The 16,025-nt window shown below is 41.9% G+C and overlaps 1 protein-coding gene across 5 annotated transcripts in view; it reads left to right on the top strand.

The window, feature by feature from the left end:
• The window catches only part of SRGAP1 (SLIT-ROBO Rho GTPase activating protein 1), a 141,765-nt gene that overhangs the window by 109,850 nt on the left and 15,890 nt on the right, over window positions 1-16,025 (top strand). For 2 of the 5 annotated variants that reach the window (XR_009962974.1, XM_062609444.1), the window contains 4 exons: window positions 3,396-3,456; window positions 3,619-3,696; window positions 5,297-5,431; window positions 15,486-15,591. Coding sequence is in view for 3 of the 5 variants with exons in the window: in XM_062609444.1 (XP_062465428.1) it covers window positions 3,396-3,456; window positions 3,619-3,696; window positions 5,297-5,431; window positions 15,486-15,591 (380 nt within the window). In the remaining 2 variants the exon portion in view is untranslated. Of the gene's footprint in view, window positions 1-31; window positions 66-3,395; window positions 3,457-3,618; window positions 3,697-5,296; window positions 5,432-6,553; window positions 7,319-15,485; window positions 15,592-16,025 lie in introns of those variants that run through there. The other 3 variants (XM_062609445.1, XR_009962975.1, XM_062609447.1) reach the window with 3 other exon arrangements.

The raw sequence follows: 16,025 nt of genomic DNA, 5'->3' as shown, positions 1-16,025 counted from the left end.
TTCATACTTTTATTTCTAATAATGCTTCTAGCCGAGGCCGAAGGAACTCTCACACGAGACATCAGGTATAGTTCTGGTGACAAGAGAACCATCTCCGCCTCACTCTCGGGTTGCATTCACGCCTGGCTCAAAATTAGTTCTTTCAAAGACCTGGAGGGACACGTTTGCATTAAGAAATGAGTGTACAAGTACAGCAGGCAAAACTGAACCAGAGCTCAACTCTGGAATCATCATAATTTTAAATGACAGCTATTCCTTATTCATTAAGAAGCAGCTGCCCATCACAGTCAGTGCCTCTGGAAACTGGATGGCAGAGCTAAGGGAAAGAAATCTTAATAAAATCTATCTTTAAAACAATACATGTATAGATGCAGTGAATTAAATCCCTCTTGAAGGTAATTTTAATTCCCTTAAAGCAAGCTCTGTGAGCTGGATTTGAATGTGACAAGGTTTTTCTTCCTTCCTCTGCAATATAACTAGCAGCAAATATTGTGCAGAACAAATTCTGTGCTCAGTGGCATCATCCCAGTTTATGTGTCTTTGAATGGAGCTTTCAGCCATCCTTAGTACAACTACAGGGAAAGGCATTATTATTATGCAGGCAGTGCTGTGAGGTGCAAAGAAAGACTTTCAGGAAATCATCCCATGATGCAAGAGATTAATACCATGAACAGTTTCTCACTCAAGGATGAGAGTAAGCAAAGGAGCAGAAACTCCCACAACAAAAAGCCCCTGGATTAAAGAAGCACAGAGAAATGATACTCTGTCATTTTCCCTCACAGAGAGAAGGGTTATGTTACATGGCAGTGTGGGTGACAGGGCTTACTTGAGAGTGGAGACTCTTACATAATTAGTTGTTCAAAAGGAAAGAGGAAAAGAAAGCTGGTAGACTTCTGACAGGTTTGCCAGTGTGGGAGCTAACTAGGAAAGCATCCCTGCCCAAAGACCGTGTCATCCCCAATAGGGATGAGTTAGTTTGACAGGCACAAAAGGACAACAGCTAGTGAAATACAGTATTGCACAAAATTGCTTTTTGGTACATTTTTGCATCATAATGAATGATAATTAGTCCCAAACATACATTCACTGACTACACACATCAGACTTAATGCACAGCAGCGGTAGGGTCACCGTTCTTGACATTTGACCAACACAGATTGTTACTTCAAATTATTTTCCTGTCACTAGATCCAAAATCCAATTAGTTTAGATCATTCCAGGGGATTATTTCAGGGAATTACTTAACCACGAAGTTGTGCATGGTTCTGAACAGATTCTCCCAAACCAGATATGAAAATAATTTATTTTGTTACAGTTTCTTACTGCAAACAGTCTCTTTTCGAAGGCTTTCCATTCTTTGCATGAACCAATGTACTATCTGGAGATACGGGTGCATGTTGTGTGCATGTTTTATAATACTCTGGAGAGCCAGGCTGCTCAGTGGTGGTGAACATGACAGTATTCCTGGGCTTAGTAGCTGACCTGTTTCATGGGGGGGTGTGGGGAAGGGGGGTTATCCAGCTGTTACTGAATCATGACACAATGCAAAAAAGCAGTGTTCATCCAGCCATTCCCGGTTTTTGGCTCACCAGTCTTTGCCAGGTTTTAAGTTAAAAGACAACCAAGCCACAATTTAAATAGCATCATTAGCAGTACAGCCTTTTGTAAGCCCTACTAAACCCACACGGGGTACACAGGCAATCAGGGGTTAGGTTAGCTCAGGAAGCGCATTGTTTCATTGCTTCACTGTGTGTTATTCTTCAAACTTTTTTTAGTAGTTGGCTTTTCTTCTACTTGGGCTTAATTCATAAACTTCCCATTAGTGTAATTGAGCGTGAACATGAAGGACTAGTTTGTAAAAGGAGATGGGTACTCTGAGTTACAGGGTGCTTTTGAATTCACGGCTTTGTAATGCACACTGGTTTTATATGAAACTTTCACACGGATTAGTCAGTTCTCTGAGCGCTCACGTGTTTGAAATTCATTTGGAAAGAAAAATTACAGCTTCCAAGACAAGAATTTCAACGGTACCTGTTATTTAGGAAACAATCATTTTTCCACTGTGAGCACCAACTTTTCTCACTAATTTTTAATTGTATGATTTGTGTCTTTAATAGATATTTGATGACTTGTAGTCATTAATGTGCTTGGGTTAAAACACCCATTTTTTTTTAAATGCCAAAACAGACGGATGAAGGACTGTGATGGTTCTTTTGAAAAAAATCAGCAGTTTCAAAGAAAAAGACAAATAACTCACTGAAAATTACCGTTACCATCATCTTCTCCCCCTCCCGTTAAAAGAAGCTTTTTTTCTCCTTTATTAAAACACCTCTATTTAACTGGAGATGTAGCTATAGAGCTGCTGCTGTAGCATGGTGAAGACCAGCACCTTTGATTACGGATCAAATCAGTTGCAGGCAGGGAGGTGTAGGCTGTGAGCCCCCTTTCCCAATACCTTTTTGCCTATGGAAGAGACAGCTGAACCACCTGCTCAACCCAAAGTGGCTACAGTTCATCACCCACTAGTCAGAGCAGCCTGAAACAGCATACCAAGCAGTCATCTGCACTATGTGAGGACACGTGAATCAGCAGAGCATGGAGGAGTGCTCTCAGGTCAGGAGGGAGACACCTGGTACTCCATGCAATGTCCTTTGGTGTCTCTTCTACAAGAACATTTGTGATAGCCCAGCAGGTCCAGAAAAGGACTTGTCAGCTGTTTGTGATCAATATTTTTTACCAAAAACAAAAAGTAAAAATGGGTGCCTTGAGGAATTAGGTCCATTCTCCACCAGGAATCATAGAATCACAGAATGGTTTGGGGAGGAAAGGACCTTAAAAATCATCCAGTTCCTGCCCCTGCCATGGGCAGGGACACCTTCCACTAGACCAGGTTGCTCCAAGCCCCGTCCCGCCTGGCCTTGAACACTGCCAGGGATGGAGCAGCCCCAGCTTCTCTGGGCAAAGGAAGAAAAGAAAGGTAAGTTAAATGGATGCAGAGGGATCATCTTCATTATTATTCTTAATAATAAACTTTTTAAAAAGCAAATTCACTGCTTTAACTCATTTTGCTTCACAAATCTAAAACACATGCATGAGCTTAGATGTCACATACAGTGTTAGCCAGATACTGTGGCAGAGATAATGAAGTCTCTGAATTTCCCAATTCAATGATTTTAACCAAGAACCATAATCCTTTCTTTTCACCCATTCCTTTCCCTCTGTCCCTACATGGGAAGAGAACTCTGATAGAAATTACTTTTTTCTTATGTATTTTTTTGCCAGCACTGTATGTCCATCTGGATTGACCAGGAAAATGCACGTTCACATTCAGTCCAGAGTATGGAGTTTTCCTCTTTCCGATCTGCAGTTTACTCCTTCTGCTCTTATTTTTACAGGATTCAGGACAAGTCATTCCTCTCATCGTGGAAAGCTGTATCAGATTTATCAATTTATATGGTAAGCTCTGAAGCATCCTATATCATTTCATTATTGCCCAGACTTTTTTGTGTATCTTTAGCATAACACGTTTACCACCACAGCTTTGTTTTTAAAACAGACATCAAAAGTAGTTTGTAAACTAGATTAACTTCTCACTGCTGTCTCCCATCTTTGCTGCAGGTCTTCAGCATCAGGGAATTTTTAGAGTGTCTGGTTCCCAGGTGGAAGTCAATGATATTAAGAATTCATTTGAGAGAGGTAATTGCCATTTTCATTTGTTCGAGCACCTTAATGTCTGACATTCAAAAATCTTTTAAATTCTAATTACTTTCTTGGCTGTTTAAGCAGTTTGTACGCACTTTGTGTACTGCACCTAAAACTTTGCACTGTCGTATGCTTAAAGATGAAGTATAATGATGACATGTACATGTTTTTCCCCTGTTAATGTTCTAAGAGCGTGAGGTTGTTTTTCATTCTGTTTAGATGAGGCATATGACTCATGAATCAGCTGTAAGCTTCAGTCTTTTGTTAACGATAAACTGCAAACAGTAGTTTGCCTGTATTTTATTTTCAAGAAACTCAGACATGGAAGGTTATGTTTTTGAATTAGATTCAAGAGACTACTTAATGCGGTTTGAGAACCTGTTACTTGATCTTCTGGAATACAACAGCTCAACCTTCTGGTCCCTCTGCCAAAGTGGCATCACAATCAATGAGAATGCAGGCTGTAAAAGAGTCTCATTCCATTTTCAACAACTGCTTTTGCTCCCGAAGGAAACTCCAGCCCCAGAGAAGGAATTATGGGAAAGATACTGGGAAGTGAAAACTGACTTTAAACAAGAGTGGCTTGCAACACCCAGCCTAGGATTGCTCTGCAAGGGGAGCCAGGATCCAGCAATCCCCTAATTGGGTTAAAACAATACTAGTTACTTGGGGTTTTTTGATTTTGCTTTCTTTTTCGTTGGCTCATAGCAGGTGGGATTTTAATTTGCAGAAAAAGCTTTTGCAGATCATCTGCTAATGAGAGAACCCTTGGAGCAGTAAGTCTGGTGACTGAAAGCATGAAGAACATACGCACAGTATTTTTTCTCCTCAGGATTAGTTGTGTATCTTGTTAAACCTGATCTCATCTTTGACAAGATACTTGAGGCAGCTGTTTTTACATGCTAAGTGAAGCCACATCCTCCTGTTCTCCAGCTTCTAAGTCTACCTTACTGTTAACTGTTTATTCCAGTGTTATTCTGGAATAATAACAGTGTTTTATCCCAGTGTTTATTCCAGTGTTATTCGGGAAGATACATACATTTTAAAGTGTTTCAGAACAAAGATTATGTCTTTAAAATGACACATGGTTCAGTCATGGCTGCTCTTTCAGTTTACGGTTCCAGTTCCTAAACAGTGTTTTCACCAAATGGAAGCAGTGTTTTCACCAAATGGTTGCACGTATTCCTGAATGTTTTAATTTTTCAGAATGAAGACAGGTTTCCAATTCAGAGAGTTGTCTAACTCAGTTTGTCAAAGGATAGTCTACAAAACCTGAGTCAATTAAGAACATTTGGCTTTTTTTACTTTGCTAACTGTAAATCACAACATATCTGTAAATACCTAGTTGGAAGTTCAGGACCTAAGAGATCACTCCGTTAGGTAATTTAAAGGAAGCTTTAGTTAGGCTGCCATTTTTAGTTTAATCATAGCCTGGGATTTCTAAATCAGTGTTTATTATCTTACTTGAATGCTTGCCTTGCCACCTCCCACACACTAAAACCAAAAAACCCCCGAAGTGTCACTCACTTATAAAAATGTTGCATGCAAGAATGCTCCTGCGTGTGTGTTTCATTCACTTTATTTACTTTTTAAGGTGAAAATCCTTTGGCAGATGACCAAAGTAACCATGACATTAACTCAGTTGCTGGAGTACTGAAGCTCTATTTCCGAGGGCTGGAAAATCCTGTCTTTCCTAAGGAAAGATTTAATGATCTGATTTCTTGTATCAGTAAGTAGAAATCTCTGTTTCTTTTTCAATAGAATTTTACTTTCATCTATACAGTAGTGGCCTGAAAAAAGAGCTAACTTTGCAGATTTTTCTGACACAATTTGTTTGCCATCTGTAACAGTCTGGGTCAGTCATTAGTCATACTCACAGCTGTGGTTGTTCTCTTTTTCCAGTGGGATTAATGTACAGTAAAACTCTTTGTTTAATGGGGCAGGAAGAATATCTGTTGGTATACAAGAGACAGTTAAATTTAAACACATTATTGTTTTCCGCTGTGCGCTGGGGCAAACAGAAGGGGATGAAGTCATGACCGTGCAAACAGAGTACATTACTTCCCACAAAGGTTTTCATGCCCCACAGCTTGGAGACGGCACTGGTTAATAAGCACCTAACTGCTCAACATTGTGTGGTTCTGGACCTTTATTGTGCTCAGCTTAAAACCCACAATCCAACTAGCAGGAAAACCCTTCTGTCCAGGAATGGAGGGGAGCAGCTGAGTGCTGCCTGTGGAAGAGCCCAGTCTGTCTTCCAGCATGCGAGTTGTAATAGGATGCCATGGAGGAGCACTGCGTGGGTCCGTGCGCTGCTGGTGTTCATAGCCGGACACGGAGAGGTTGTAGTAATTTAGGAAGTTCTCAGTGGTTGAGTGAGTTGCTCTGGCATGTACAAACCTCTTCCAGTTCACAGATCCATCCAGATGTTGAGGAGGGGTAAGGCCAAGCCAACCATCAGTAGGCTTACTGTTCTCTGTGGGTCCATTAGAAGTGGTCAGAGGTACATACTTTGTGGAAGAATTTCCTCCTTGCAACCCTTCCTTTATAGCTTGTCTGCATCAGCCAAATGGAGGAAGAGGCAGTGTCACAGGTTACGTGGGACAGACCTTTGGGATATTAATTAGGGCAGGCGCTCTCCAAACCCAGCCCAGCGGGTATGACCACAGACTGGTGTGTGCAGTGTCCTGGGTTGGCCATTAAATGGGCTTTTCTGGTCCCTGCTGGGGGAACCCAGCGTCTGTGGTTTCCTTCCCACATAGGGAGGATTGCAGTAGCTCAGCCTGGAGGCTGCAAATACATGGATCCCTATGACCAGGGCTGTGTGCAATATGTGTTTCATTTTTTACAGGGTTTTCCACAGCTGTTGCTATTCACAGACTTGGTGGTAGTGAGGAGTCCAAAAGGACCTCAAAACCACAGTTTAACAGTCTGAGCCCGGATGCTGAGGGAGACACTGTCTCTGTAGCAAGCATAATCTTGGTTCTGCCTGAGTTCAGCTTTAGCTGGCTGTGGTGCCACAGCCCAGAAAATGTCTGCGAGTCAGAAAAATTGAAATCTAAAAAAGGATCATTTTGACTGAGTGATTTTCTGCATGACAGGGATGATAGAACTTCACCTAATAATCCTGCGCTGATTTCCATAGCTTCTGGAGGAATTAAAGCATGTCTTCTGGAAAAACGTATCCATTTAATGGCTTGATCTGACAGAAAACCTACCGCATTCTTGGATAAGCTGTTCAAATGATTAATCACTTTCATCGTTAAACGTTCATACCAGATTTCCTTTTCAAACTTTCTGGTGTGAGATCCTGGCCGTTGGATCTCTTTATGACTTTATTATTTTGACTAAGCATCGAGAAAAATATAAATGCTGTTTCTTGTGTGTGAAGATGGTGTTGCACTCTGCTGTGTTGTAGCACTTTAAAGAGAATTGTAAAATACCAAGAATGAGTATTCAGCTGACAGAAATTACAGAAGTGAGTTCTTACGAGATACAAAAATACTTCCCCAAAACAACCTTTTAACTGTGTTCCAAGAAGAGGAACGGGAGTCATTTCAGAGAGTTTCCATTCACCATTGAAGTTTCTGAAGACAGAGCGGGGTATTTGGAAAGAGGGGTAGAAGTTCGGTGGACTATGTGTACATGGCAGCTGGGCAGGTGGGAGAGATTGACCAGCTTCTCAGAGCATCACTGTCTAAGAGAAATCCAGTTCAGTTATCCCTAAATGGTCTTTTGTTATTGAGAACCATAAGGAAAAAGTTGATGAATACTAGATCCCTAGTGTTAAGTCTTAGTTTCCTTAGAGAGTGTCAAACTATTGCATGTCTAAGGGAGATGCATGTCTTTTTCGTTCAAAAGAGCTGAAGTCAGTAACAACCAATAGTCTGGAACAAAGCCACTGTTTTTCACAGCAACGTTTTAGAATGGGACAGTTATTTGGAAAGAGGTGGTGCCATCTGATCCTGGTTTAGACTGGCTGTTCTCTGAGCCTGTCGTAAATCTGGATTATCATCTCTACAGCAGCTTGTCAAAAGGAGGTGTAATGACTGAGTAGTTCTGCTAAATTTGACTGCTGCTATTGCTGTTACAGGAGAAAGCAGAACATTTCTTCCTGATAAGGTGTTTTAAGAGTCCCAGATCTGCTTCTGGCAGGTTTTGGAGGTAGCCAAGGGAGGATTATTTTGTTGTTTGGTTTGGTTTCCACAAGGTTATCATTAGGGTCACAGTGAAATGACATGTCAGCACCTTCCTTTAGCAGGGGGAAGAAGGCAGGATAAAAGCTGTTTTCTCTTTGAGCACATCGGGGTGAGTTTGCTTTGTGTTGTCACAGTGAGAGGGGATTGAATGTGATGTGTGCAGAGAAAGAAGCAGCTCTTGTGTCTTGCACCCACAGGCAGCCCCAGAACCACATGAGGGGAACAGTGTGTCTGTGTCTTCTGATAATCTGCAAAGCCTAAGGTGGAGTGTTTTTACAGCTGTGTACCTAGTCTATGCGCTTTGCTAAGTGATCCAGCACTTCCAGGGAATAACACAAAACAAACCATAAACCAAAAAGCCAGCAAGCATTTCAGAGCAGACTGCCTGTCACACTTAGTACCTGCGTGGCACGTGCTACCAAAAACTCTCTGTCTCAAAGATCCTTTCCATTGCTGTCATTTAACTTTAAAGCTTCCTATATCTTACAAAAAGGAAGACAGTCTGGGCAAGATTTTTCTCCCCCTTCAGACGCTGAACCTGTCATAGTTGCATCAGTTTCTTTTTCTGTGCTCATTTGGCCTCACATAGTAAGTATATTGGTCTTCATGACAATGGGAGCAGGGCCAGGCCCCCTTTCCTCTGTGAGAACGCACATTACGGTAACTTGTATAGGTCACAGTTGATGTGTAAAGTCTAGAAAGCTTTCACATTTTTAATTAAGGGGGTTTAAATATGTTAATTCATATCTCATTCACTGTCTGGTAGACAGCAAGGAAAAGAATAAACACTAAATTGTGTTCAAATAGCTTTTCAAGGTAAATGTCACTGTGGGTTTTTTAATCGTTGGCAGAAGTTGTTATAGAAGGGGGAAGGCAGAAAGCAAATTCATAAAGTTAATGTTCACATAAAACTGTAAAAGGGCAGAATGTCACACATTGTATATGGAAATGTAACATTGCCAGTGAAAAACCCCTTGAAACTGAAGTACTTAGTTATGGATGTCAAGCATAATTGAGGCTACAGCTGCAGAATAAACCTTTCCTCAGTATAGGCACTGAGGAATTCCTTTGCATTTATGCATGTATTTCCAAATGAAATAGAGCATTGTGATTTAATGCTTTCCCTTTTGTAAATACAGCGGAAACAGTGCAACGTGACTGTGGCTTTTAGGGCAATTTGTATTAATGAGACTCATGAGAACAGTGTTGTTCTGTTTGGGTTTATGAACTGTTTTAGATAAAATTTGGGGCAAATTATGACTTCTCCAGAGCAAGCATGAAAGGCAGGACAGAATGTAAAGAATCCATCTCATTATGGGCAAAAGGAGTGGCCACTATAGGTGCTCGCAGCAGTTGACAACGCAGGGGGTAAAAGAAGGTTGGGGTAAGGGAGGAGTGTTGTACTGCGCTTCTTTCTGTCCCTTTGTAGAAACAGGTTGGGCCCAACACAAGCAAAATACTTGTAACAGGAGTTACGTCAAGGCAGGAGGTACTGAAGCTACGCTTAGGGCTGGCCATAATTCACATTTACTGCTGGGCCGCTGCAGTTCCTCTCATGATGTTGAGTTCTTATACACATGAATTACAGTTCATTTTTGCATACATAGCTGTGCAGTGCAGCAGCAGATGCATCTTACCTACCCAAACTGCTTAGCTTCTGCTCAGGTCATTATAATTCTCCATGGTTTCATCTCTGTTGCCTTAAATTTGATATACTAATATGCCAGGATGGGTGAAAGCTTACATCTTTTTTCCTCCTGATTTTCATCATTTCAGTCCTTTGCTGACAGCAGTAGCCGCTTACCTAAAGGTATAAATGTTATGAAAGGAAACTATTTTATTGCTTTTCCAGGCTATTGCCCATTACTTAGAAAGTAAAAAGCCATATTCTGAATTGTCAACTCTTCTTGAAAAAGTTTCAGCAAAATGAAAACTATTTCCTTGCCTAAGTGACAGTGGAGTTGTGTTTGTCCTCCTGTAATGCTTTCTTAAATAGATCTCTAGAGCATTAAGTGGCATTGCTGAGTTAATACATACATATCTTTTGAGTTGGATTGGACTCATCTACCAAAGTAGAAAGAGGCACAAGTTGTTAATCAGCACTAATACATATACATGTGGATTACTTGTCAGCTGCGAATTGACCATAAAAATGACATCTACAAATAACTCGGTCCCATTTGATGCTCAGCAGGTGTGTAAAATACACATTAGGCATTCACTGTGTTACTAGTAGGCACCACGCCAAGTGAAAGTAGTGAGTGACCCCACACAAAGATACCACAGTGGATTTTAACCCTCAGAACAGGGGTCCTAAGGGAGAAAGATCTCTTTCATTGTACCATTGTCTGCTTTCTTCTTCCTCCTTCGTGCTCCCTTTGCCTGTGAAATATGCTTGGCTTGCACAGCACTGGCTGTTAGTGTAGCACAGTTCATTCACTGCTGACACAAGGTTTCTCCTTCCACATGTTCTGATCAGTAATAATATCTTTATCTTCCCTTTGCCAAGTGTTTGCGGTTCCTTTGTTACTACTGAGCTTGGCCACGGACGCTGTCTGTTAACAGAGGGTGGCAGAACACACACAATTTAGAACTCATGTTTCTGAGCTCAGACTGCTCCCACCCTGAATCTTCTCCTTGTTGAATAGCCGTGTCTCACCACCAGTGCAGGAGAGGCCAGGAAAAGTACAGTTAAAGCAGAGTGATAAAGGCATGCAGTTGTCCACTTGGCCCAAAATATTTCAGAACCACCAGCAACTGCTCTCTCACAAAAGTCTTTTGGTCTCCATCACCGCTTGTGATGCATTTGTGTATTTGAATATTTATTTTGGTTTTTATGCTCTCCAACTCCAGGATTATTCCTTAATTAAAGTTTAAATTTGTGTTTTATTGATGTTATGTGGGATGAATGGATCCGTGTCTTCATTTATAATTTAGTTTTGGTTTATTTGTATTTGGGGGCTTCAGTTAAACTTATTTAACTGAAACACATTTTTGCAGTAAACACAGTGAGAAAGGCAGGCTTCAGCTGTGTTTTCTCCCCTCTCAGTTTTCCTTTACTGTTCTGAGGCAGGTTGTTCACTTTTGATCTGTTCCACTCTAGAGACTCCGTTTGCAAAAACTTCAGAAGTGGTTAAAATGCGTTACATCTCATGGAAGAGAAGAGCGGACATTCATTGATTCTGTGTGTCTCTGCAGTAAGCAAAGGTGACACCACTTCTCCAGAACAGGTTCCAGTGATCTTGGAGGCTGAAGATGACACCTTTTAAGGCTTGAGTAGCTAGGATTTATGCCTGTCTCATGCTATTGAGAACTGGTCCTTAGCCCATGGCTGGCAAAGAGGCAGCTAGCTGATGAGTAATTCTTCCATTTATGCAATGACATTAGTCTCATCTAGATTCACTCATCCAGTTCAAGGACAAAGAAGTGTTTGCAAAGGAAGTCCATGGGAGATCAGTAAATAAATCTTTTCCAGGAGCAATGTGGAATTACACTGCAACAGAATCTCTTGTAAAGGTTGTGGTCTGCTTCTTTGGAGGATTTTATGAACAGGTTGCACAGACATCTCTAAGGTGAAGTCAGAGGGTGAGATTGTAGACTTAAATGACCTGCAGAGTCCTCTGAGCTCTCTGCTTTTCATTCTTTGTACTGACAAGTGGAGGCTCTGTAGAACCCAGGCACCTCTGATGCTTAGATGCCTAGATAGTGTTATGGACACAGAGAAAATCAAGCTCCTTCTGTTATTAGAGTGCTTTGCTCCATTGTTGTCTGATAAAAATACATTAATAGTTCTGGACACGTGTGCCCCTCTCTTCCACAGAGCACTGTAGTCATGAATCCCAGAAGCTGGCCTCTTCCCCTTCTCTCGTTTCACCCCACAAGTGTCTCGTGTGCTCTGTGTTGCACTGTAGCTCCGCTTTGACAGGAGCACAGTGTTCCCATACCAAACACCTTCTTGTCTGGCTGGCAGGAAAATCTCCTGCTTGTGGGTTTACCCTCTGTGCCTGAGATGGGTCTGGAAGGCAGGTGTGTCAGAGCAGTGCTCTGGAAGTTCTGCTCTGCTCTGAGAACTGGGGACTACAGAACAACCACCATTTCTATTTGTGGTATTTACCTGACGGTAGTCTTGATTTGTGGTTGATATTCACGTGGCCTTCACACAGATTTCCCTTCCCTCCCTCACTCCACAATGAGAAAACCACGTTTGTTCTCAGTGTGCTTGGCCTTGCCAGAGGCTTGTCCTGTTGCTTATGTCTGAGAATGTGAGTCTCATCATTAGAGTAATGAACCGGTTTTCAAATCCCCTGATTTCTATTTCTGCTTGGTAGCTAATTGCGCTATTAGAACAAGTTATGTAATGTCAACACATCAGCTTTCTTCGCTGAGAACGGGGTAATACCTGACCGGGTGCTGAGGTAGGGCTAATTACAATTCTTGAAAATCAGAGTAATGGAAACAAGGCCTCCAACGGAAGTTGCTGTAAGAGTGGGGGATGCAGCCAGCTTTCTGCAGTGCTGGAATTGCCGGTGATTCCTTGCAGCAGGCAGCTTGTAGCTTTGATGCCTGTTCTGCCCTAAGGTTCTCTTCAGCAAAGCTGGTAGAGGCAAAGCAATGCTTTCTCTTCGCTCTGCATGGGAAGCAGCGGAGCTGCTAATTCTTTCTGCCTGGATGCAGAAAGATTGCTCTATATTCACTCCTCCTTTCCTACGTACCCAAATGCACACTGCATGCTCACAAGAAATCATGACATTTGGCTCCTAACTTAAAAGCAGCATGCAAATACATAACATTAATACATAACTTTATTACCTATCTCCTTTAAACCAAATCAGAGAAAGAAAAACAAGGAAATCATGGAAAGCACATGAATTTTGCACTTGGCTGTAGTTTGGGTTTTCAATAAAGGGGCTCTCATGCAGGCTGGGACTGGGTTACCAGGAAGGTATTAGAAATACACCCACCTTATTCCAGCATGTATAACTTGTAAGTGTTTCAGTACAGAGATGACCTGCTAGTAATTAGTACTGATTGTGCTCCTAGTAGAGCAGCTGGGATAGCTCAACACATGGTCATACAGCCAAACTCTTTGCACTGACTGTGCATGCCCGTGCTGCCTACTGGGACCAGTTCCTGGCTCATGCATCTTGTGAACCATGTCTAGGAACTGCTTGAAAGAGCTGTAGTTGGCACAGACCACAGGCACGTTGGAGAGTGTGACAAGTACTGTGTGGTAGCTGTCTAGTGGTGTTCAAGGCTATATAGCCCATCCTGCTTTAGCTCACTAGTTTGGACAGAGCTATTGCATCCAGACAGGTAGCACACTGCTGGAAGGAGCCGCTGGACACACCTGGAGCCCAGCCAGTGCATTTCTTGGATCTGATTTGAGTTCAGCAATGACTGAACCTGGTCCAGGGCCTGTCTCCAGATCTGGCTGGAAGGGGCAGGTCTGCAGCACAAGGCATTAGCCAGCAAAGGCTGTAATGCGGAAGGCAGGTCCTGGTGCTGTGTCACAACTACTCCCCGCCTTCTCGCATCCAACAACAGTGGAAAAGCTGTGCCACAGCACCCTACAGCACTGCTGCTAAGGAAGGACTATTGAAAAACATAACCAAAGTGCCTTTGAACCTTCCTCCTTCAGCCCCACTCCATAGAAAACCTACCTGTGCACATGCACACAGGCTCAAAATCACCCAGACCTATAACTCTGTCTAGAGAGATTTGCAGACAGGCGTGTCAGGGGGAAGGTCAGCTGAGCCAGAGACTCAGAAGGCACCCTAACTGATGCAGGCAGGCTTCTTCCATTGGGAGGGGTTTAGTTTAGGCAGCTGGAGAAAGGCCTTGCACTAAAACTGGTGTCTGTGGGCAGTGCAGAACAGCAGTGAGGGTCTGCAGCATTGGTGTCTCCAAGGTGCTGCATGTACTAGAAAGGGAGAAGAAGATTGTGGTTGCTCTGTGAATCCTTACTGTGCAAGCAGCTCCCAGGCTTAGCACATCCTGCCACGGAAGCCAGTTCTTAACCAGTAAGCAAAATACTTCTTGATTCATGCAGTCCAGATTTGACAGAAACATAAATTTCAAGTCCCATACTCCACTTGAGGAAAGTGTAATGGCTTGAACTGATTTTCTGCTGGAGTTTGGGTTCAGGCTGACTCATTGGGTTATAAATTATACAACTTGTCAGCGGTCCTCTTCCCTACCAGCTCTGCGGCAGCTCACCAGGGCCACTGTTCCAGCCTTCAGCTGCTCTGCCAGGGAATGGGTTTTTACCTCCCCAGCAGTTCTGCTCTGCTGCTCCTGCAGTAGGTACCACAGTCCACGTTCCCCCTACCCCCCCAGTTTACTACACTGGCATTTCTTACTGCACTGGTAAACAGAAGTCTTGCTGCCGGACACGCTCTGCTTATGCTTAGTTCTTGGCACCAAAGTACTAACTACTAGACACCAGTTATTCTAAGAACCATAAGTCAACACATATTTTGCATCTACAAACAAATGCTAGTTGGTAGAAATAGCCATACCAGAGAGCGCAAATAAACACCAGGAACTCTGTTCACAGTAGAACATTTATGTGTAAGTAATCCTTTTAAAATGTGTGCTCTCAAATACCATGGTTTATGGTAAAGTTGGCTTTTCAGCTATTGGAATCAGCTCCTGTTTCTCATTTCCAAATTTCTGGATGTCCATTTCAGTGCCTCTGGACAGTATTTCTCATGTAGTTTGCTGAGATTTCCCCTAGATGTTGTTAATGGCAGCATTCTTTCTTGGCTGACATAAAAAGCATTGCTGAAATTTTAGGTTGTTTCTAACAGTGGCATTTGCACAGACAACACATTGAGTAAAACAGTGATATATTACATATTTTGAAAAACAACTTATGCTTTTATCCCATCACTACCCCACTTGCAGCTGCATAATCCTTCTGACCAACACAGAAGATAGATAATGCATCCTTATTATAAGACATTAGGAAGTGATGCTTTTATTAAGCTTACCTTGTTTTGCTGGCTTCAGAAGAATTTTGGTGGACTGCTATAATATCATTTGGGAAAATACATGTAATGTTTGTGTTTGTTGCTTACACACTGAAAAACCATAAACCAAACACTGTTTTATGAAAATAACCATTCATTTGAAACACAAATTCATCCCCCACAGCACTGCTTACACATCTGATTTGCCATTCTGAGATTTACAGCTGGACATTTGATTAAGAAAACTCATTAGAGAGGCTCAGTGATTGGAATATTACATCTGATATGAACATTCAAGTAAAGAGAATGAATCTGTATTTGAAACTGATCGCAAACGTCTTTCCTCGGTTCCCTGAGGTATTGTGGGTTTGTGAGATGTCCAGCTCAGCAAGTGGCTGATATAATTTCTTATATTTAAAAATGTTACTTTTTAAAGTGTGTGGGTTTCACGAGAGGCAGGACTTTTAACTCTTATTTTTCTAATAGGTCAAAATGAGAAGGTATTGGCTAGGGATGTGTGGTGATAGAGTCAAAGTAAATTGAGTAAACTGACTGAATGCTATGTTAGACCATCATATGAAAGGGGACTTAAAATACTTTCTTCTGATTGCAGGAATAGACAATCTCTATGAGAGGGCTCTTAACATCCGCAAACTCCTCCTTACTTTGCCCAGGTCGGTCCTTATAGTGATGAGATACCTCTTCGCCTTCCTTAACCAGTAAGTGCTTTGTAATTCCCTGAGTTGCAGTATCTTTATCTGCCTTCCTCTGCTTGTATTGAAGTTCTTTGGGTTTATTCATACTTCATGTAGAATTTACATTTAAGCGCCATTTAGCACAAAATATGATCTTCTAATTGGCAATGAAAATAGAAGGAAAACACCAGGTTTCATTCAAATTAAAATTCCATTTGTCCAAATCTGAGTAGTGGTGGTGGTAGTAGTAAGAAGAAGACAGATTAAAGTGTTGTCTGACATGGGGAGTGCAGGCTACACTATGTTACAGCATTGAAGCTGGTAACAAAAAAAAGCTCATGAGAAAATTAACAAACACAAACTGTAACTGCCTTAAAAATAGGTTATGCAATTTAAAAGCAGAATATTCTTTTTTTGTCCTTATCTCAAGCTGATTTCAATCTCCTGATGATAAAAAT

This window comes from Pezoporus occidentalis, unplaced genomic scaffold (assembly GCF_034315485.1).
Source record: "Pezoporus occidentalis ecotype Australia unplaced genomic scaffold, CSIRO_AGI_Poc_V1 ctg138, whole genome shotgun sequence".
Classification (NCBI taxonomy): domain Eukaryota; kingdom Metazoa; phylum Chordata; class Aves; order Psittaciformes; family Psittacidae; genus Pezoporus; species Pezoporus occidentalis.
The sequence above is the reverse complement of the archived record's forward strand: the minus strand, read 5'-3'. Positions and strand labels throughout refer to the sequence as shown.